Source organism: Grammomys surdaster, unplaced genomic scaffold, assembly GCF_004785775.1.
Source record: "Grammomys surdaster isolate TR1022 unplaced genomic scaffold, NIH_TR_1.0 100, whole genome shotgun sequence".
In the NCBI taxonomy this organism is placed as follows: domain Eukaryota; kingdom Metazoa; phylum Chordata; class Mammalia; order Rodentia; family Muridae; genus Grammomys; species Grammomys surdaster.
In genome coordinates this window covers 3997383-4020565 of record NW_021604579.1, presented here as the reverse complement: position 1 = coordinate 4020565, position 23183 = coordinate 3997383, and the positions used below count along the sequence as shown (strand labels likewise).

General features: G+C 48.9%; 1 protein-coding gene across 7 annotated transcripts in view; it reads left to right on the top strand.

Annotated features, from left to right (window-relative positions):
- The window catches only part of Eri3 (ERI1 exoribonuclease family member 3), a 130885-nt gene that overhangs the window by 96194 nt on the left and 11508 nt on the right, over positions 1-23183 (top strand). For 4 of the 7 annotated variants that reach the window (XM_028785255.1, XM_028785262.1, XM_028785245.1 and 1 more), the window contains one exon: positions 9277-9376. In XM_028785255.1, coding sequence (XP_028641088.1) covers positions 9277-9376 — 100 coding nt within the window. Of the gene's footprint in view, positions 1-9276; positions 9410-23183 lie in introns of all 7 variants that reach the window. The other 3 variants (XM_028785252.1, XM_028785237.1, XM_028785228.1) reach the window with 1 other exon arrangement.

The window sequence follows — 23183 nt, the reverse complement described above, 5'->3', positions numbered from 1 at the left end:
TCCTCTGACTCGGCAAGTTGCTTCACCTGGAAACACTCAGGACCCTAATGGTATCAAACTGAGTTGGCAGCTGTCTTCTCATCTTTGGAGCCCAGTACCAAATGCTGTGCAACAAAGACCGTTGGTACAACCCCTGCCTTTGTTGTTGGGGGTGGCCTAGCACACAAGAGGCAGCTATTGTGGTATATGGTGATTAAGTAGATGGAGAAGCTAATTATTATACTTAAGTTCTGTTGATTGGCAGAGGTAGAAGCAGCTGTAAGGCCCCTGAAGTATGTTGTAGGTAGCCAGAGAGCACAGTGCACCATCAGGAATTAAGCTGGGCTTGGGGACATTGAGTTCCTGTTGCCTAACACAAGAGTCATTCCATCCTATTGCTGTTGTAGGCATTTTGGCCAAGCTTTGCTGTGCTTAATGAATGAATGAGACTTCCCATAGCTGAAGGGCTCAGGAAGGGAGAGGGGAAGCATGAGTTTCATACAGTTAGTTCAAGGAATGGCTGAAGGATTCCCGTTCTACTGGGTGAGGAGTGATGGTTCTTGAAGGACACTGGGTAGGAGAGTTGCAGCCTCCTGCACAGCCAGAGACTGTACCTTTCTCCTTTCCTTTCCCTCTCCTCCCTCCCCTTCCCTTGGTAGAGCATCAGGAGATAACAGTATAGCCATTGTTCTTAGTGGATTTACAGTAGATTGGTAACGAACTCTAATGCCACAGGTGCTGTTCAGACAGTAGGTGGATTTAGAGTCAGGAAAGACTAAAGGAAGGCACTTTTGAGTGGAGTGAGTGTTGAAATAGAAACAAAAAGTAGGCAAAGGTGGAAGGCATCCTAGGCTGCTGAGTAAGCATAAGTCATGAAGTGATAAGCACAGGGCTTGATGGCAGTCAAGAAGATAATGCGGTCTAGGCTGACTCATTCATTTCTAGCTTAGCCTACCAGTTTGGTGATAGTGGTGGCTTACACTGGGTTCTGGGAACCCAGGAGAAGGTGCAACTTGGATAGATGTTGAGCTGTGTTCTAAACATACTGACAATCAAGTGCATGGGTGAAATCCACATAGAAAGGCTAAGTGAGTAATATGTGTGTTTGGTAGCAATAAGAAATACACATGTGGCTGGGCAGTGGTGGTTGCACGCCTTTAATCCCAGTACTTGGGAGGCAGAGGCAGGCGGATTTCTGAGTTCGAGGCCAGCCTGATCTACAGAGTGAGTTCCAGGACAGCCAGGACTACACAGAGAAATCCTGTCTCGAAAAACCAAAAAAAAAAAAAAAAGAAATACACATGTGGAGGGTAGCAAGGTTAAAAAACAAGGGAGTTGAAGACTCACCAAAGGAGAGTGGTAGCAAGTAAGAAAAGCTAGGAAAGGAGAACAGAATGTGTCACATATTAGGTGGCCAGCTGTAGAGGACACTGTGCAAGAATGTGAGGACCATGGCAGAGCTATAGAAACTGAGGGACCCGAATGTCAAGGAAAGCATGGGAAGAAGGGTTTCCAAGATGGAGTAGGCTACAGACTACTGGAGACCATGAAGAACCTGCAGCTGTCTGTAGACGAGGGCAGCAAAGCAAGGATTGTTGACCTCAGCAGGAGGGAAGTGACTTGACAGCAATGGAAAGCAACTGTGGAGAGTTTGGGCATGGTAAATGGAAGTGAAGGGAAACGGTTTTGAGAGGTTTCATTGTTAACATATGGACAATAAATTGTAGCGTTAAAAATATATATATATATGCGCGCTGGAGAGGTGACTCATGGTTAAGAGCACTGTCTGCTCTTCCAAGGGACCCAGGTGGATGTGAGGGCGATCTGGCTGCGACATCTGTCACCCCATTGATTGCCAGGGTTGATTTGGCTGATGAGCCTGGCCAGACAGGTGTCCCCTTCCTCCCTCACCGCTCCATGTGGGTCCCTCCCGAAGCCGTGCATTCGGGATGACCTTCTCCAAATAGAGGAAGACTGGTCTTCAGTCAAGAGTATATGAGTAGCTGCGCCCCCCTGCTCGAACGTCCAAACAAGCTCTCAAGGTCCAAAGGACCTAGGTTCAATTCCAAGCACCCACGTGGCAGTTTACCACGGTCTCTTAATTCCAGTTCCAGGGGATACAAAATCCTCACACAAACACATGAAGGCAGAACACTGATATAAATAAAATTAAAACAAAAATTATTTAAATTATGTTTTGGGGGGATTTGTTTGTTTGTTTTTGTTTTTTAAGAGTCAGTCCTTTAAACACCTTATATTCTAATTCACTTAATCCTCACAGCAACTCTGTAGAATTGGAGCTCTTAACTATCCTTCAAAGAGGGATTTGGGACTCAGAAGTTCTGTGAATATGGTAGAGACTTTAGCAAATATGTCAATGCAAAGAGAAAGGAGCTAATAAAAGATTAGGTTAAGAATTTTCTTTTTTAGCCGGGTGGTGGTGACGCACGCCTTTAATCCCAGCACTTGGGAGGCAGAGGCAGGCAGATTTCTGAGTTCGAGGCCAGCCTGGTCTACAGAGTGAGTTCCAGGACAGCCTGGGCTATAAAGAGAAACCCTGTCTCGAAAAACAAAAAAACAAAAAACAAAAAATTCTTTTTTATTAAAAAAAAAAAGAACCTAAGCCATTAACAATTGTATACATGTATATATGTATGTTGGCTGTATTTCCCCGTCATATTCTCTCGGCTCCACCCCGCTCTGGACTCTTTCTTTCCAGTAAGTCCCCCTCCTGCTCTCCTGTCATTTTGAAGCTGCAGATTTAGAATGGAGCAAGAGCCTGAGGAGGAGGTAGGAAGGGCTCACGTGTAAAACTCAAGTGTGGGACTGGCTGTGGACAAGAAGTGGTGTGCCCTCTTAGAAAGGAGAGGTGAGGGGCAGGTGGGCAAGAACAGCCTCCTTGTAAATACAGAGCATACACATGAAGGAATTTTGCCCATGACTTTTATTATCTTTGTGAAACTAAGAAAGAGTAGGGTTTGAGGTGTTGTGGAGTGTGTGCTAAGATAGTGATCCTAGGTCCATACTTGACCACTTCCTACATAGAAGTGTGACTTTTTGTAAATGCTTAGCTCAAGAGCAATGTGGCTAAACACTGTTGTTGGGCATTTTCAGGAAAGGTGTGTAAGACAAGTAGGCAGGGAAGCTGAGGACTGAGAAATAGGCAGTTGAAATAATAAGGGTCCAGGCCTACTAGAAAGGGGGTTGGGGTCAGAAGGAAGGGACAGCCTGTGGGTGGGGTGGAGAAAAAAGCAGAGTTAGAGACAGAGAAAGATGACAAAAGTTACATGTATCAGAAGTCAGTGCAGTCTGTCAAGATGAGAGTTCAGAACAGAAGCAGTCTGGTGGTGATGAGGCCCAGGTAACGGCTGTGGGGAGATGGGAGGAGGCAGATGTGGCTCATTATAGAAGGTCATTAATGAGAACCAGGAGTCAGTAAGTTGAGGGGCAAGTTTTCTTTACTATGTTATTCTGTATGTACTGAAGTTGCCCACAGTGGTGATTATTTGGAATAAAGTCCCACAGAGAGAGAAATAGTCCAGAAGCTACAGGAGAAAGGAATTTGAAGATACCTACAGGATATATGCAGAAAAGAGGAGGTACTGGACCTACAATTATCACTCACTTCTCTGATCATTCCCAAATTTAATGATCCCAACAAATTCTTGAAAGTTCAGTTATATGTCCAAGTCCTGGCTCTTATGTGGATACAATCTAGCAGAATCTGGCACACCGTGTGGCTGTAGCAGCGAGGGCTGGCAGGCTGGCACTGCCCTTCTTATCCAATATCATGGGTTCTCTTTGTGGGCTCTCTAAGGGCTATTTTGAACATCTCCACTTTTTGACTGTCCTAGGTAGGACAGTCTCACTATTTGATATGGCTGTTCTGGCATGGTCTCATTACTTGATAGCAGTTCAAGGGCTGGAAGTATCCCAGCAATGGGGTGGGATCTAACTACGTATTTTTGCAGTAGCCTTGCAGTACTACTGTGGAAATAGTCATAAAAACTCATCCTGTTTCCAAGGAAGGGGAGGAGACATAAACTTTTGATGATGGGATGGGAGATACTGTGGCCATCTTTGGAAAACACAATTGGTATTATGCTAAACCTGTAAAAGGAGAGTAGTGTTCTTAAAGGTAGTCCACATCTTGGGTGATGACACCACAGGCACACACATGGCAAGTGTCATCTTCTTCATTGTCTTCTTCTTCCTCCCCTCCCTCCTCTTCCTCTTCTTCTGTAGTATGGACAACTGTGGGAAAACGTATAACTGGAAAAACAGTAACTCACTCAAGGTTATAGTGCTAACTTGTAGGCCCGGAGTCAAGTGCAGATTTGTCTTGACAGTTGAGCTCTGAGTGCACTGCCTTTCTCCAAGGCATGGTCTGCTGGGTATGCCCTAAGTACACATGGCATACCCAGTCTGTGTTTACTTGTGGCCTGGGTACTCAGCTCACTGGCTGAGTGCTGGTAAAGCCAACACTGTATCATAGTGGTAGAATACCCTGTTAGCATGCACAAGGCTCTGGTTCCAATTTCTGATGCTTTAAATAAAGAAGACATGGTGATCATTTAAGTAGTGTTTGTGTTTGTCAAATTCCCATCCTGAAGAACCGACCTTCACCTTCCTCTCTGGCAGTGACAGACTGAATTTGGTTGCTAATCTTGAGAAATGGCTTACCTGTCTTGGGCATGTATGCAGGGTGACAAGTCATCCAGGGATGTTAAAGGCCTGCTCCTCTCCTTGTCAGTGGGGGACTGGATATGTTGGTACATGGTATTCTGGAAGTTACTAAGTAGTCTACTTTTGTCTGTAGTATGAGCTAGGTTCTAGCCTGTTATCCAGCCTCCTTCCTGCCCTGTCCACTGGCTGTCAGGCAGTGTATGGGTGGGCAGGGACAGCAGAGCAGCTGCTGATGCCTCTTCTCTCCTCTCTGAAGGGTCTGATGCTGCTGCCGTTGAGGGCTACTTCATCTATTAAACCCAATACACTTGTCGCAGCTGCTAAGCCCCGTAAGCCGCCGGGCGCCGTGTTTGTGATGGGACTGACAGTGCATGGAGGAGGCTGATTATACACGATTCCATTTCGCGGGCCCAGCGATGTAATTTCACAGGGCGATCAGCGTTTGCATGTAATAGCAGGCTGTGCTGAGGTGTCAGAATATTAAAGGCGCTAATGGCAAAGCTCCCTGTTACACAGGGGGCCACCCGCCGCGCCTACAGCAAGGCTGTGCAGCAGGCCCGTCGCAGATGGCTGGCCACTAAGCTAATGGGGCAGCAGCCAAGGCGAGCAGAGCCACAAGAGGGGAAAGCCAGCCGGGAACAGCTCGGCACCTGCTTCCCTGCGCATGGAAATTACAGCAGCCCAGGGGAAGGGAAGTGTGCGTGCCTGCCTGACAGGGTAGGGTGGGTTGGTTCAGTAGATACAACATCTTTCAATCCAACTCCACCTGTCCTCCTGGCTCGGCATTTGAGTGCCTGTTATGGACAGAACTTAAGCGCTACTGTCCTTAGAAGTCTCTTCCTTTCCTTAGTAGTCATCCTTCCACCTGCTCCACCCTCTCCTCTGACCGGGAACCATCCAGGGTTTAGGTGCTAACTGCACAGCTGTACAGACAGGCCATAGTGGCTGAGAGGTGCCATGGGGAAGCAGCAACCAGACAATTTGAAGTAGCTCAGGTACAGGGCTTGGAGAGAGCTCTCAGAGCAGATTCCTGCCCCACACTGATCAAGATTAGGAAGCTTCTTGCCCCTTAATCTTCTTGACAAATTGAAAGGAAGGGAGCAAGAAGAAGCAGCCTCTGCCCACTCCTTCCATTCTCCTTTGTCCTGGCTGCATCTTCTGCCTGTACTGAAGTGCTTCCTGTTGGCTATGCTCAGACTTTCCAGTAACACTCCTCCAGGAGGCTTTCCTACCTCCTCCAGCCCCACACAGGCTCAGCCCTCTGCTCTGATTGATTGCCAGCTGTCAGCCTTGTCTTTCCAACTAGAGTTCTTGCAACATAACTCGTATACGTTGTCCTGAGCAGAACTCCTGAAAGACTCTTCTAAGGCTGTTTACAGATGCAGTCTCTTTAGGAGGATGGCAGGATGGCAATCACTGGAGGGAGTGGCTACGACATGTGTGGGTGAGCATGTACATGGTGGAGCTACTTCCTGATGCATATTGCTGGGGATGCTAGGCTTCCAAAGGGAATACCAAGCTGTGGGTCCAGGTGCAGAGGTCCAGCAGATGTGAGGTCCAGAGTACACAGTGACAGAAACATAAGCTGCATTGCTGTCTGAGCCTCAGTGTCTCTGCATTGTCTGTGACTGCTAGCTGTGCCTGATAGGTTCCCAAATGACAGGGATTTTTGGGGGTGGTGTATTTGAGGTACAGGACGTAGGCTGCTTCTGTGAGGCTGGTGGCTGTGTCAGAGGGTAAGCTCTGGGGGACATATGCCAGTGTTCTCAGCAGGAGCATCAGGAGGATCCCAGGCTGAAGGAGAACAGTTTTAATTAACCGTCTTTAATATCATTTTGGACTTTGGCTGTTATGTGAAGGCCCCGCTGGAAGCAGCATTTGTAAAAATTAAATCCCTCTTATTAGGAGCTTGGCAGACCCATGTGCACATGCCACCCCTCCTCCTGGCCCATACCCCCTGAGGAAGTGCTGGATGAGGCCGTGTCTCAGCAGCAATTGGTTATCATGCCTTATCTAGGAATATGAAACTGTGCAGCATGACACCACAGCCTCAGTGGAGACTCCAATTCATCTCACCCTTGCTCTGACAAGCTACACTGACTGCCCTTCCTGAAAGGCATCCGTCAGGTGGGACCAGGCTGCAGCTTTCCAGCTACTTCTCTCCAACCCAGGACACTAGCTTGCCCTGGTCCAGCCTGGCCCTCCTGGTCTTTGCTGCCCTTCATCTCCCTCCAACACATCCTAGCCTGTGAAGATCTTGGGGAGCCATAATTACAGCAATAACCTAATCATGGTGACGTACGTATCTAATGCTATCTGAAGTGGTCTTCCCGCTTAGCTGCGATAAGGCTCAGGATGACGTGCTGATAACGTTGAGATGCCCTGTCCTCGAGCCACAGGCAGAGCGGAGGGGCCGCCACAGCCCTGCCGCTTGCTCGTCGCTTTAAGCCGGGAAGCGGCAGCACCTGCTAATGCAAGTGTTTAATATTTGATGGGCTGGGATAAAGCAGGATCACCTTCGAATTGAATTGAGTGTCAGCCGAGAATCTATTACTGAAATTCGGGTGTGATTTGACAGCAAAGTAGACGATGTTATTCTTCACTAGTTACTGCAATCTTCTCCCCGACATCACTTAAATATTTTTTTCTTTGCTTGAGTAAACACACATTATCCTTCTTTTTTTCCCCCTTCCTTCTCTTTTTCCTTTTTCAAGGGGGAAAAAACCCATCCAGCTCGCCTTCTCCAGGCTGATAGAGTAGATTGTTATTTCTTTATTTGTCCTATTAAATGGAATTTCTGATCGTTTAATCCGGCCTTTGTAAGTGATTTTAAAGTACTTGAAAGGCAGCCGCCACTGCTCTCTGGCCCACTGAGCTCCAGTGTCAGCTGGCCATGCTTAACAGTTTCCCCAGCTGTGCCCACCTACTAGCTGTGTCCCCTGTCTGATTGCATCCTCTTGCTGCATGTATCCCCTTGTTGCCTACATCCAGGCTCTGCCAGCATGCTCTCCCCAAACCCCATCCTTGAGTCCACACTCAGCCTCTGATATGTGGCTATAGCGGGGACCTGGGAGAAGGTAGAGGAGGGTTGGCTAGAGTTGAGCTGTGGCTAGTCCCTCTGTGATCAAGGAAAACGGCTTTGGAAAGTAACTGAGTTTTAAATTGCATTGGCTTCTAGTCTCCTAGTGCCCGTGGGCTTGGTTCCTGAAGCTGGAAAGAAACTGGCCCTCTGCCTCTGGGCCCTGCACGCGCCCCCCGCCCCCCATCTTGTTTCTGGCCCTATTCTGGGTCTTTTCCTCTTTGTGAGAGTGCTGGGCCCAGAAGTAGGTGGGCCCTGCAGTGCTTATCTAAGCATGGCTAACAGGCATTTTGTTCTATTACCTGACTCAACTCACCCAAGTTTTATTCCCATTATCACTGTCCAACATTGCTGTTTAGAAGAGGGTCAGCTTGGTGTTTAACTTCTGAAGTGAAGAAATAGGTAAATGTTTAATCTGATTTCAGCCCCACTGACAGAAGCCCAGGACTTTTTTTGGCAAGCTAAGAAGCCCATCTCAGCCACACTGTAGAGGTCTAACCCACATAGGTCAAGTCACTTTCTAATGTGCCTCAGTTTCCTCATCTGTGACATTAGGCTTGTCATGCCAGTGAGGGTAGAAGCTGCTGGTCCTGTCCCCAGTGAGGGAAGACAAGTCCTGTCCTGCCAATGTTCCCCACAGATGGAGATCACTGGAGGCCAGACGGTGTGGTAGAGAATGGAGGGAGCAATGGAGCTGCTGGGGACCTGAGCAGATCGATGCCCCCAGCACTTCCTTCCCCAACCCCAGGAAAACAATTAAGTACAGATCAATGGATGGCCGCTTTGAATATGCATAAGTGAACACTTGACCTTCAACAGAACACACACACACACACACACACACACACACACACACACACACACACACGCTCGCGCACAGACACACACAAACACACACACCCTTCCTCACCCTCACAACACACCCTGGACTTTCCTTACTGATGCTTGAGTTGACCTGGTGACCTTATTCCCTTTTCACTGAGCTCTCACACAGACAGCACTTACAGCCTTGCACAACCTTGCCTGTGCAGAATGAAAAGCAATGTGACTATAGGCATGTTGTTGGCCAGCTCTTGTTTCTTTTTTTTTTTTTGTCTGTGGAGTGAAATTTGGAGACACTAATCTCCTAGGTCCCACCAGTCTTTGTGACCAGCAATCCCAAGGGAAGGAGCCCAGCACAGTTGTGGTGCTCTAGGATGGGAGTCTGTGGAGGGTGCTTGGTGAAGGAGATGTTCTGATGAGGGAAGAACTCACCATAAAGACAACCTTAGCAAGCCAGAATTCTAGAGAAGAGCCCTGCAATGGGGCACCTCATTGGGGTAGCAACTGCTGAAGGGGAAGGCCCAGGAGAAAGAATACTTCAGAGAAGGAAGGGGTCTTGCTGGTGGGGAAGAGCCTTGGTGAAATAGAATGTGTGAACAGACTTTAATATGAGGTGGTATTTCAGGTGGGGCCTTGGGTGGAGACTTGGTGAGTGGGGTTTGCTCAGTGGTCAGGGCCTCTGTTAACCAGTCTTACTTCCTGTCTTCCAGGCTTACAGCTTCGCCATGGGCTGCTGGCCCAAGAACGGACTACTAGACATGAACAAGGGCCTCAGCCTGCAACACATAGGCCGGCCCCACAGCGGCATTGGTCAGTCCCTCCACAAATCCCCCTGGCAACTCGGTCAGTCCCCTGCCCACATGCCTCAGTCCCCTGGCAAACAGAGGGTTTCCCTGTCTGATTCTGTAGCCCAGCCCTATGGAAGGTTCTCATCATTGGCTGGAGGGAGGAGGGTAGGGAGGGCAGAGGAAGGACATTATGATTTGGGGCAAATAGAAAGGACCTCTCAAAACATTTCAGAGGAAACTGGAAATATAGGTTTTGAGTGACTCACAGGTGGCCTTAGATTTAAAGTGCTGTCTCCTGTCCCTCCTGCACAGTGTCTTCAGGGATGTGGGCACATGTCAGCTTACCCACCCCCTGTGGAGCTGGAGGAGGCTGTTTAATATTGTTTCAAGTCTGTGGCCACTAAACTGGACGATCAATGGGAGTTAAGGAGATGAATTATTTAAACCTCACCAGCTTTTAATTAGTCTAGGTCCTTCTGACCGATGACTTCGTCCACAGGGTATTGACTCCCCCGCAGGATCAGCAGCCTCCACTGAGCAGTGCCTGAGTTGGGAGGGACTGCGTGGGGTAACAGGTGGGGTAACACTGGGGATTTCTGCTTGGGAGAAACTGGAGTGGCTGCAATTCCACAGAGTTGGCAGCTCTGTAAGCTTCTGATACATCAGTGTGAATATGTGTCTGTGTGAGTATCATGTTGTCTGTGTATGACAGCTTGCCTGTATGTCTGTGTGTCTGAGTAGAAGGTATCCATCTTTGTACATGCCTGTTAGAAGAGTGTATGCCTAACAGTACATCCATGTTGATTTGAGGGCCTGTGTCTGATTATAGAAACAACCACCAGCCTGTGGGTAACTGTCAGAAGAAAGTCTCTTTCTTTGTCTCTTATTTTGTGTGTATGTGTGCAGATGCTTCCAAAGAACAAAAATGACCAGCTGTAGGCACTGTTCCAGAGCATGGATGGAGTCAGGTGATCCTGGGTGGTGTTATGACCTTATTAGAACTTGATTACTTTTGACAAGGTATCATCATCAGTAGGGGCTATAGAAAGACATCAGAATGGTAGAAGGTCCCAGCACTTGGTACAAATTAGCCCTTTTATCCACTATACACCTGTCCAATGCCCAGTAGGTACTGAATATGCTAAGGAGGGACAGAGCCTGAAAATGGGTGCTTGCCAACCAGGTGCTCAACTGCTGTGCTCTGGATTACCACTAGGGAAGTTTCCCTGTTCTCAGTTGAGTTGACAGGGTAGCTTCTACTTCATCTATATCATAGTGATTTCTGGGATGCTCTCTGTCATTCCTAGGGACCAGGGAGACAAGAAGCCTGGGGCTCTGGGGGTCCCCTGCTATAACTGCTGTTCTTCCCCATAGACCTGTTTCCATGCAGCATAAAGGAGACACCAAACCCAACTAGGTGATAAATCTTGAGAGTCGAGCAGGAAAATTACTACCAAAAAAAAAGCCCAAGCCGGGGGGTAGTGGTGGTGCACGCCTTTAATCCCTGCACTTGGGAGGCAGAGGCAGGCAGATTTCTGAGTTCGAGGCCAGGCTGGTCTACAGAGTGAGTTCTAGGACAGCCAGAGCTACACAGAGAAACCCTGTCTTGAAAAACAAACAAACAAAAAAAAGCCCAAAACAAAAACACTTGAGTTGGTATCTTTGAAAGATAAATATGCAGAGAAAATGTGTGTACAAAGAAGACCTGAAAGAGTCCAGTATATTGAGAAGACAAGTTTAGACATCAGTAAGTAGTATCCTAAGACTGGAATAGAAAGTTTAGTTTAGTAAACAGCTAGAAGCAGGACCTTGAATGCTCGTTAAAAGGCAATTCTTCCTTCCTGGAATATTCAGAGGGGGTGTTAGAAGATGAAAGAGTAACATGATCAGCTGTTTGTGCTGCACAAAGCTAGCTCTTACTAGTTGTTCAATAAAGTCTTGTAGCTAGAGGGATGAAAAGTAGGTGAGTAGAGACTGATGAGTGATGGAAAAGGGAGAGGCAGGAAAGTAGAACCACTGAGAAGACTTGCATCAGTTCAAGGAAGGAGAGCAGCAGCAGTGGAGTCTGGTGGTAGCCTGTGGTAAGACAGCCTCCGCAGCTTTGAGCGAAGCTCTGCTTTGTCTGTCTGCACTAGGGTGTATTTGTGGGGAGGATAACTTTCACCACTCTTTCTCTGTTGCCTCTTGAGTGATTCCTCCCTTGTCTGTTCTCCTATGTTTGGACTCCTGAAGTAGCCTATCCTTTAAAGAAGAACATTTTCCCCTCTGGCTGATGGCTCTGAGCAACAATGAAGCCAGAAATAGTTCTAGCTTTACTGTGCAGATGACTGAGCCTTCAGCTGAGGGGCAGTGCTGCCAGCCTCCTAGGACAGTGGGAGGGGCCAGCAAGTAGCCCAGGGAAAGGCTTGGATAAGGCCTATCCCAAAGTAGGTGCTCAGGGAGCACCCTCTCTGGCTTTGCCAATGGCAGAGGCTGCCAGGGCACTGGCCCTTCTTGGCACTTGGTCTCTGCAGTCTGAATGAAGAGGGCAGCCCTTCCAGCAGCTCCTGGCTAGCTCTGAGGTGCGGGTGAGGGTGCTTGGAAAGGAGGGAGCATGGAGGGCATTAATTGGGCTGGGAGAGGCAGGGAGGGGAGGCGTGGGTTTTGAGCAGTGAGGTTAATGGCCCTCGCACCAAAGAGACAGCTTTAATGAGCTTCAGCTGGCGGTGCCCCGAGTTACTGTGCGTGCTAAAAGGGTCGCGCTGTAAGAGTTTGATGTGGACTGCTTCCCAGCCCTGGGGTCAGGGGTCAGCTCCTGTCACTGGCCGCTCGGGCTGGTCCTCAGTGACATGGCGCTAATTAACTGTGTGCGGCGCTGCCTGCCAGGCTGGGGCAGGGAGTGGATGTGTACTGTCGGGTGTACTGTCGGACGGGGCGAGACGAGGCAGCACTGGGTGAGGCTGGATAGAAGTGTGCCGATCCCACCACTCAGCCATCTCCAGGTCCTGATTGGCTCATCCACAGTGCCGTGGGGATATGACATTAGTGCTGTGCAGGTGCTCACAGTGCAAGGAGGCAGCTTGTAGGTGGAGTGGGGTGATGGGAGGAGGACAGGGAGACAGGTTGTGGGGTAGCATAGGTGGGTAGAAGGCCAGTCAAGTTATGTATCCTGAGGTGTTTGAGAGGCAGGTCTGATTTGAGCTTTGAGAATGGTCTGCTGGTTTGTTTGGGGAAAACTGATGACGAGTCTACAGGGCAGGGAGGAAAGGCACAAAGGTAACCGAGAGCCAGGGCAGCACTGAGGGCTGGGGACAGTCTGGGGTAGGGTGCTGTGGCAAGGAACCAGGTTAAACTTTCTTTTGGCCATTAACTGCTTACCTTGCATCTACTGTGTGTCAAGAATTATGACAGGGCTACAAGTGAATTGGTATAGATGACATGGTGCCTGGTACCCACAGAAATTTCAGGTAGACGTTTTGAGCTTGGCACTGGAGACTGAAGGAGATAACAGTTCAGGAACGGCCAAGGAAGGTCAAGAGATGCTGGAACACTGGGCAGGAAGGTTTTGGAGGCTTGTAAGCAGGACATTTTAGCAGGGATGGGGTGGGTTTGGCCTTGGGGGCCTGATGTATAAGGTAGGGCCACAGTGGCAGAGCTGTTGAACTGATATGCCAACTACAAACCAGTGAGGCTCTAACAGTACCTCAGTTAGCTTGTCTCCAAGGTAGGATGGCCTCCCAGCGACTGCTGAGCAGTCTGCCTTTCTTTCATTTCATCATTGTCAGCAAAGTGTTCCACTTGTTTTACATAAACTCATTTTCCTAACAGCCATGTGAAGGTAGGCATCGCCTTTCCCTTCCTAAGAAACTGGCATGACTTGGTATAAAGTCCCACAGCCAGTGAGGTAAGGAGCCAGGAGTAAGTAAATACCCAAGTGCACAGCCCAACATCTCAATCCCCATGCCCTGCCAGTGTTGCACCTTGTAGTGTTGACTTTGTGATTGTTTTGACTTAAAAATAAAACAAAACAAAAAAACAAGCCAGATGTGGTGATGCATGAAGGCAGATAGATCTCTGAGTTCAAGGCCAGCTTGGTCTAGAAAGCAAGTCCAGGTGGACAGCCAGGACTCTGTTACACAAAAAAACCCTGTCTCTAAAAACAAAACAAAAAACTGGGTTTTGGGATTCAAATTCAGATCCTCATGCTTGAGAGAAAGCACCTCACCCACTGAGCTATCTCCTTAGCCTACACACTGGCTCTCCTGTTTTCCTTAAGATCATGTGAACCTTACAGGCCTGTACAAAGCTGAAGAGAGAAGGGCAGGCCCTGCCATCCATCAGCCCTGTTGAAAACACTTTGCCCTGAAGCCAGGGCACTACATCTGCTGACCTCCATCCTCTTCTGGTCCTGAAAGTTCTTACTCTGATTACAGTTTGCTCTCTACCTCTTGGCCCAGGGAATCCCGCCCATCTCCAGGCCATCACATTAGGAGTATAAAGAAGAGTATCTTGATATCATTTGTTGTGGGCAATAACTGGATCCTTTAGGCTGGAGATGTAACTCAGTGGCAGATCACTTACCAACAAGGCCCTAGGTTCAGTCTCTAGTACTACAAAAGAACAAACCAAGCTAGAATCTTCCAAGCTAGGCTCTGCAGCAGAGTCTGGGTTCCTTCCCTTCTCTCTTTCTGAAATCTGCACAGCAAGTCTGCTATTGTGACAGAGCCCACAGACTGCAGGTTTCAGCTAGCTAGGAGAGTAACTGAACAGCCCCCGTACCCAGCTGGGTGGGCTGGCCCTGCCATCTTAGCCCCTCTGCTCTGAGACTGAGGAGGGTCCTGCAGAGGCTCATGGCACAGGTGGCATGGCCAGAGACCAAATGGACTCTCAAGAGCTTGCTGCCCCGCACAGTTTGGCAAGAGCTAGGCTGGCAGGTGGTGGCAGGGGGGAGGGTGCCCCCTCTGTGGGAGAAAGTACTAGCCTGTGGTCTCCCCACGAGTAGGGTGTCTATCAGAGTCCAGTCAGAATGCATTAGCTCTGTGGCATGGATCTCATTAGTGCCCGTGAGAGGTGTCACTGCAGGAGAATCGTAGGCTCAGGGAGACGCTTGTACCAAAAGGAAGAAAGGACAGTGACAGCCTTTTCTCTGCCGCCAGCTCACTGGGCCTCCCACCCTCCTCCTCTTGGGGAGGGGGGTGCTGGCTAATGAGCTCAGCTGCAGTACAGCTTTGGCTTTCCCTCCTTGAAGTTTCCCAGGTCTCTCTGAAGACCTCAGCCCCGGATTAGCACACATGGACACCAGCCCCTCCTTTTGCCCAGCAGGGAGTTCCTTCTGATCACCCAGCTCCTCCATAGTAGGAAGGGAATGGTGGGGGGGGGCTAACACAGGGGAGGGATGTTGCACCCCTGGGAATGCTCAAATCTCTCAGCATCTCCAGTGACCACGATCCCCTTTCTGCAGAGGACTCTTGCTTTCAAGAGCTTCAGTCTTTGCCTCCCTTTCAGCCATCTGGCCTGGCAGTGTTCTTTTCCCTAACCTAAACCCCTTACAAGACAGAGAAAACTGTAAGGATTCTGACTGAGGAGTCTGCAGGTAATTTGCGGACTCAACATTCAGAAGCCTCCAGATGACCCTGTAGATGTTGACATCCCTCTTCTCACGTGTCCTCAACTGTGTCTCACTACTACCACATTACTATTTTGGGTTTGGCCACCATCACTGCTCGGAGGGCCAGCTTCCTGTTCAGCGTGAAACAGAACTAGAGTGTCTGTCTTTCCCATACCTACCCTGCCCATCTCCTTTCTGATGTAGCCCTGAGAAAGTGAAGAGCTAGAAAGTGGGTGGCCATAAGGGATGATTACCCAGGTGCCACCAGGGTCTCCACTTCCTCTATGGATGGTCCCTGGGAGTGAGGGACAATTTAACAATACCTCCTTGGGGACCCCTATGGATGTATGTGTGTTAGAACTGGTTTGGGTGAGTTGGTGGATGGAAGAAGGTTCTAGTCTGTGCACGTGTGTGTGTGTGTGTGTGTGTGTGTGTGTGTGTGTGTGCGCGTGCGTGTGTGCTATGTGGGTGATGCAGTGAAAGTATGATCTTTGTTCCCTTCCTTCTTAGCCCCAGGCTGACTTGGGCTCCTCTTGTCTCTCTCTGTATCTCCTGTCAGACCATCGCAGATGTAAATGACAAAGAAATCAGAAAGACAGATCAATGCTGGCCAAATTAGCACTTGCAGATAGACTGTGCAGGGATGTCAGCGCCCTGACCCCTGGTGATCTTGCAGCCTTCACCGCTGATATTATGCAAATTGCATCCATCTGGCAGGACCTGTGCGTGCTTGCTGCTCCTACTTAGAAGAGTAATGGGCTGGGGGTGGGCGGGAATGTTGGAGCAAGAGTCAGTGGAGTGCCTGTGTTTGTGAGAGCATGTGTGTGAGTGTGGTGCCCATCAAGCACTGGGCGGTGATTGAGTGATTGACAGGGCAGATAAGGGGCTGCATTGGATTCCTTTGGGCTAGGGGATTAGGAACAGCTACAGATGGGAGATAACTGGACTTCATTGCACTTTATTTTCCTCCTTATCCCCTCTCCCCACCTTCACTCCTTGAAAAACACAATCGCTGTAGTTCGTGGTTTTCATCAATATTTGCAAGTCATTCATTACACTGGTTTAAGGTGAGAGACAATGTCAGGGCCTAGAGCTAACCAGCCCCTCTCTGAGTCCTGAATAGGTCCTGCACCCTGAGAATTAATCTCAAGAGCATCTTACGCAGTCTACCTTCAGGGTATTTTTGGCTGCCTCCTCCAGCCTTTAGTACACAGGTGGCAACCCATTCCTCAAGACTTGCCTCATCTGACCCAGGACCATAGGCCTTCCTTATGCTGAAATTGTGCTCCTCCACTTGGAGCAGCTATATGACATCCGTGCCTTCACGTCTAGGCTGCAAGCTAGGTGCTTCTGGCCTTGGCATTAGCTAGGCACCCTGAGACAGCTTTCACCTTGCTGCAGGGATATTTGTGAGGAAACTGAATCTCAGAAAGGTTGTTGTTCACCTCAGGCTGCCTATCAAGAAAACGAAAGCTAGAATTTAAACCCAGATATCCCCTATAGAAGGTGAGCACTATGCATATGTCACCACAGCTAGATCCATTGAATGAACCATCATGGGCAGTGGGCAGATGAGTTTCTTCAGATCCCAGTCTGTGTACATAGACCCAGACCTAGTCTCTGATCCCCTGCCAAGCTGATCTCACCATTCTAGGCTACAGGGATAAAAGCCGTATAGTTCCTGTCCTGGGGACTATGTCTGAGATAGTGGGACTACTGCAGGGACACACAGAGGATAGAATGTACCCAACAACCAAGACAGCCCAGGAGCCTGTCATAATATGTGGCGCTAGACCCTGTATCCCAAGGACAGGGGCTGATGCAGCTTGGACCAGCTAGGGTATAGTTGTCACAGAGGCCCCTCCAAAATTGGGTCCCTGCTGTACCCTCCCACCAGGCAGGGTTGGGAGCTGGGAGTGCTGGGGACATGTCCGAGGACATATGTGCAAGGGGAACTTGTCCTAATGAGGAGAACATGGCTGCTAGTTAGGCAAGGGGCGGGCAGGAGCTGCAGAGCTGATTGAAGGCAGGGGCAGGGGTCAGACAATTAGGCCCAGATCCGGCTGTTTGATGTGAGTTCTGAGGCCTCAAAGCCTCCCTTCAGCCGGCTCCCTCCTCTCCCTCCTCTCCCTCCTCTTTCCTTTCTTCTTCTGCCCAAAGGCAGGAAGGATGGAAACGCTTATACTCGGTGTTACTATATTAAACCCTGTGTCAGGTCAGCAGGACCCCAGGACTCCTGCCCACAGGGGGCACTCTTAGCCCCCAGGAGGCTCCTTGGACCTTAGAGGGAGCATGTGGCCAGAGACCAAGCCTAGGCCCATGGAGCTCTAGAGTAGAGAAGCCCCACCTCTCTCCCACTTCAGAGTTAGGAGACTGAATGGTGTTGCCCAGTAGGAAATGGGCTCTAGGCAGTTGGGGCGTGTCCTGGGCCAGCTTTTGCCCATCATCACCTACAGTCACTTAGTTATTTCTGTTCTGTCCTGGGGCTGGGGGTTGAAAACATAGTTCACCTGTGCACATGCGTGGTCACACACATCTAAACATTCACTCCAAAATCCTCATGTGTAAGATACAGACTCATAGAGTCCAATAGTCCTATCATCCTGGCAGTCCAAAGCAGAGCCTCCTCACCAGAGCCACACATGCCATCACAAGGCTCCTAGAAAGCTTCAGTCATATTCACAGGGTCTGTCGTGCATAGAGCCCTAGGAGCCAAGTCCCACCCCCAGGATAATTGGGAACAACAGTTGGGTTTGAGGAGAAGTAACTAGGCTTTTCCAGTTCCTCACTCCTAGGAAATAAACAGAGCTGGTACTGACCACAGAGATGAAGCCAGATTGTGGGGGCCAGTGGAGAAAGGGAGGGTGGGAGCAGAGATAAATGTTAGCTCATTTCTTCCATAATTAGTTACTCCCTCATCCCCGCGTTGTAATTGTGAACAAGCTGTAATGTTTAATTAGTCTGTAAATGAAACCCCAATTTCATAATGGCCTTGCTGACAGGGCTAAGTGAGCAGGGGAGTAAGTGGAGGGGAGCCAGCAGAGGGCCTGGAGTTGGGGGTAGGCGCAGTGGGATCACCTCTTTCGGCCCTAGTCTTTCCTGTGTGAGGAGGCTATATGAGTGAGGCCCGCCCTGTGCACACACATGCCTGCAGTCTCCCTGTACTTCCTACCAAGGAATGGGGCAGCGGGAGGCCCCCTCATGACCTCTGCCTCCCTTCAGTTCTCTAGTGGTTCTCAACCTGTGGGTCACAACTCTTTGGGGGAGGTTTCAGTCAAATGATCCTTTTATAGGAGTTGATATTTACATCAGGAGTCATACAGTAGCAAAGTTACACTTATAAAGTAGCAATGAAAAAGATTGTATGGTCAGGGTCACCGCAGTTATGAGGAACTGTGTTAAGGAGTTGCAGCATTAAGAAGGCTGAGAACCACTGCTCTACTGAGTTGCACAGTCCCAGTTGAGGAAGCTGACTCAGGGTGACCCCAGCAAGGATCATGCTCACCACTAGATTTGATCTCCTTGTCTTCCCTAATCCTGCTAAGGAACCAGCTAAGCACCTGGAACCTCAGGATCTGTTCCTGCACTAGTGCCTGACAGAGAAAAGCTCCTCCCCTTCTGGTCCACTGCCAAGGAATCCAGGATCTATACTATGCTGACACCTCTGGCCAGACCTGCCTTGAAGGTGTCATCACTGCAGCCTTTGGTGAATTGGAGCTGCCACAGGGGGGCGCCCCAGGCCCCACTGCTGCCTCATTGGTCTCTCCCATCTCCTCCACAACATCCTTACCATAGCACATACCCCGCCCTCCACGCCCGCCTGCCACAGTCATAAATCTCAATTTACGAGGGCAGCTCTGGTGGGGGAGGGAGGCAGCTCTGCTAATGATGGTTCCTCAGCCGGATTTTTCATGTTGCACAGTCATAAATTTTTAAGAACAGCATGGGCAGCACGTTAGCAAGTTATCGAAGCCGCCTCCAAGCTGGGTGCCTTGCTCCGAGAGAGCAGAGACAGGTAAAGCAAAGCAAAGGAGGCATCAGTAGCTGGGGTGAGGGTAGCCACAGGCTTGAGGGTGGCACAAAAGGCTGGCCAAGCCACCAGTTATAAGCCCTCAAACAGGTCAGGCTAAGCCAGAGCAGTGAGATCCAAGGAGGGATCAGGAGTGTGGGACACAGACCATGCATGGCGTTTGGGAGCTGCTGATGGATGCCTCCGCATCCGGACTTGACACCATGATGTACGGGGAGCCTGAAGACATATAGATTTTCCAAGTGGCCACTTTGAATAGAATTACAAACCCTGAGCATGTGCACAGTGAGGTCCATGCTTTCACAAAGTTGTGCTTGCTTCATAAGCCAGAGCTTTTAGCTTTGTTCTCAGGAGCTAGGGCCCTTGGTCATCAAGAGAGATCCCTAGGGAAATGCCCACATAGACAGTACGTATTGTATGTTGACAAGGCTAAACCTAGTCTGGTTGAGGCTTGTTTCCAGGTTTAGTGATCCTGGGCAAGTCATTCTTGCCATCAGAACTTCTGTTTCTTCCTCCTTGGGGTTGACAGTGACTTGTCAGGCTTACTTGAAGGCTTACTGAGAGTCCCTAAACTGTGCTAGCCCCTTAGTTAGATTTCTGTGAAGGTTTCTGAGGGGAGTGTTTGGGGAAAGATCCTTTTAAAGGTGGTGGCTGGGTTTTTATTTTGTTCAGTTCATTTAGAAAACATTTGCCAGAATCTTCTAGGTCCACACCAAACAGCCTCAGACAGGAGCAGTTCTTTCTAGGAGGTGAGGTAAGCACTTTTGGCTGAATCTCCAATGTTCTGATCTTTGCCTGGGACCTTCCTAGGGCTAACAGACTGCATTCAGTCCTTCAAGAGGGACTCCTTAGCCTTCAAAGAGCTGACAGGTACAATAAGCTACTTCATAAGGATCAGGCCAAGCGTTCACCTGCATTCCTTGATCTGTGTACAACTAAAGTTTAGTGATCCTGACTGCTGTTTCCAGGGTGCACACGCATCAGCCAGCAGAACATCAGAACTTTTGGAGGAGTGGCCCTCATACCACAGACAAGAGTCTGTGTACAAAGTCTGGAATCAAGCTTTTGAAATCAGCCCAGGTGTTGTGAATGTGTGTTGGTATCACGATGGAAGTAGTGAAAATGAGCAGGGTACGGCTGACCGTGTGCATGGACGGGCCTCCACACGAAGAGCTCTCCATTGGCTGAAGAGGCTCTCTTAGACTCTTACCCTGTATACCCCCTCCCCCCCTTCCCTCTCTCCCTCTCCCCCTCCACTTCCCCCTCCCCCTCAAGATTTTTTTTTTTTTATGTCTAACAGTACACTGTAGCTGTCTTCAGACATAACAGAAGAAGGCATCAGATCCCATTACAGATGGTTGTGAGCCACCATGTGGTTGCTGGGAATTGAACTCAGGACCTTTGGAAGAACAGTCTTAACTGCTGAGCCATCTCTCCAGCCCCCTGCTGACCTTTCTTACCTCCACACTCCACACCCTCCCCTACACCTGTCTACTTCACTTCGGTGATTTTTTTTCTAATCTGTTTTCTTTTACTCAGCTCTACATCCTACCCCTCTGGCCTAAGTGACTTTGGGCTGTCCTTCAGGGCTCAGTGTAAGTTTCCTTCCTTAAGAGAAGCCTTCCTAGACTTGGCCAGATTCTCTTTTTCACGTGCACTTTCCCACAGCACCCTGCACTCCTTCTTTGCAGCATTTAATCACTATTATAATTAAGAGTCACTGGCTCAGAAGTTGTTTGACACCCCTTTCCCCACTAGACCATAAGTTCCCTGAGGACAAGAACTTGTGTTTTTTCTCATCTTGTATCCCCAAAGCATAGCACAGTGGCTGACAAGGGTAGGTGGATAATAAATAAAATTGCTTTTTGAATTGAGTTAAATGGAGTTGAGATGGCCCTGGCCCACCTCTGGGTGCTAGCACAAGCTGAGGTAACTAGGGAAGTGCCTGTAGCTGAGGTGATTCCCATTAGTCCTCATGATTAATTCACAGCCACACTGTGATGGAGTGGGCTTGTCCCCAGTCAGCGCCTCTACTGGGGCCCACCTGTTAGCGACAAACAAACAAAGGGGATAAATAATGCATTGGGAGCCAAGCCAGGCAAGGCAGCGGATTGAAATTAATAAGGATTAGCTGAGCAGCTTGAGGATAAAATATTTACCAGGTGGGACTGAGCTTAGAAAGGCCAGTGCCCCACCCCACCCCACCCTGCCCCCATCCCCAGAGTCCCTAAGCACAGCTAAGCTGTTCTCTAGAGCATCTCTGCCTCGGACTGGGTACCACCAACACCTACTCTGCTGATGAGGTCCTTCCATGGAAGTCTGCTGGCATAGTCTTGGGGAAACTGAGATGCTAGGAAGGACCGGAGGCAAGGAAGAACAGACATTTATCACTTTAGAAGCTGGACACAAGGACCATGACTGATACTCAGAGCCTCAGCATGTAAAAGATTTGGAATGGCAAATGTTAGGCTTGGGCTCATGCTTTTCCCCTTCCTTCTACTTTATACATGTATATATTCTCTCTCTCTCTCTCTCTCTCTCTTTCTCTTTCTCTCTCTCTCTCCCTCTCTCTCTCTCTCTCTGACCTCTGTGTAAATAACCCCTCAGTATATTGTCTAGCAGGATGTGTCAGAAGCAGTCATGGTAAGTGGGTCCATCCTTACACAGACATGGGACCAAGGTATGATAATCCATAGGGAAATGAACAGGCCTGGGCCGCAGGGAATAAGAGTACCAAATGAGAAGTTGGTTACTAGACAAAGAAGAACATGTGAAAAGGGCTGTACCACCTACGAGACAAGGCCAGTGGGATAAACCTGGCTAGACTCCCAAAATTTTGTAAAGAAGATTAGATGTTTTCCTAAGAATAGCAAGGTAGGTAATAACCACCTGAGAAAGTGGTAGTTGCTTTCAAGGTTTCATATAACCATCCCTTGAATTTATGACTTCTCCCCCCACCACTCTCTTTTTTTAGTTTTTCAAGACAGGGTTTCTCTTTGTAGCCCTGGCTGTCCTGGAACTCACTCTGTAGACCAGGCTAGCCTTGAACTCAGAAATCCACCTGCCTCTGCCTCCCAAGTGCTGGGATTAAAGGCATGCGCCATCACTGCCTGGCGAATTTATGACTTCTTCTACTTCTCAAATGCTGGACACCACCATGCCTGACCTTCATTCTTGTTTTTTGTTTTGTTGTTGTAGAGATGGGGGTTGGGGGTAAGACAGGGTCTCTAGAGAACCTGGCTGTCCTAGAACTTCTGTAGACTGGTCTTCTGGCTTGCAAATAGCATAGATCCACCTGCCTCTGCCTCCCAGTGTTGGGATAAAAGGCATGCACCACCACCTCCATCTCCATCTTTGTTCTTTAATTCTTTTTTTCCTTTTTTTTTTTTTTTAAGATGGGATCTCACATCTCACTATGTAGCCCTGGCTGCTTATGGAATTCCCTATGCAGCCAGATTCGCCTTGAATTGTGACCTCCTGCCTCTGTCTCACATGGACTGGGAATTTAGATGTGTGCCACCACACCTGGTATTTATTCCACGCTGTGGACTGAACCTAAATCCTCATGTGTGATAGGCAAACACTCTACTGAGCTACATCCCCTGCTCCTTGCAGGCAAGTATCTATTTTTCTCTTACCTAGCTTAACTCTTTTTGCTATCTCTAACCATAGTTCAGTTGTCAGCATTAGCAAACTTAGCATTGGCCTGTGCTATTAACTAAAGGCCTTGTTTCAGTTTGACTGTGGTATCCATTGTTTCTCTTTCCTACTCCTGGATCACTGAAGGGGTTTAAGATGGAATGAAATGACTAGAACCATGGTTTAAAATACACCATTGTAGAAAGAATGGCAGTAGTGTTGCTTTTGCCTAGAAGAGTGGCGGTAGTAAGAATATACTTAGAGGCTATTGGACAACTCAAGCTCCAAAGATGGACAGGGTAGATAATTCTGCTTAAGGAGAGAAAAGAAGGGAGGTTCAGTGACAGCTTTGAGCAGCACATCTGAGGAGTGTGCAGAAGAACAAGTGCTCACAGGAGCCAGTAGGATGGCATGGAAAGAAGTGATAATTTCACCAAAGCCATGGTCAGAGAGTGAACAAGTCAGACATAAAAGGCAGGGAGATAGCTCAGCAGTTAAAGCACTGGTTGCTCTTTCAGAAGCAGGTTCGATCCCAAGAACCCATATGATTGATGTTGCACAATCAAACTGTAA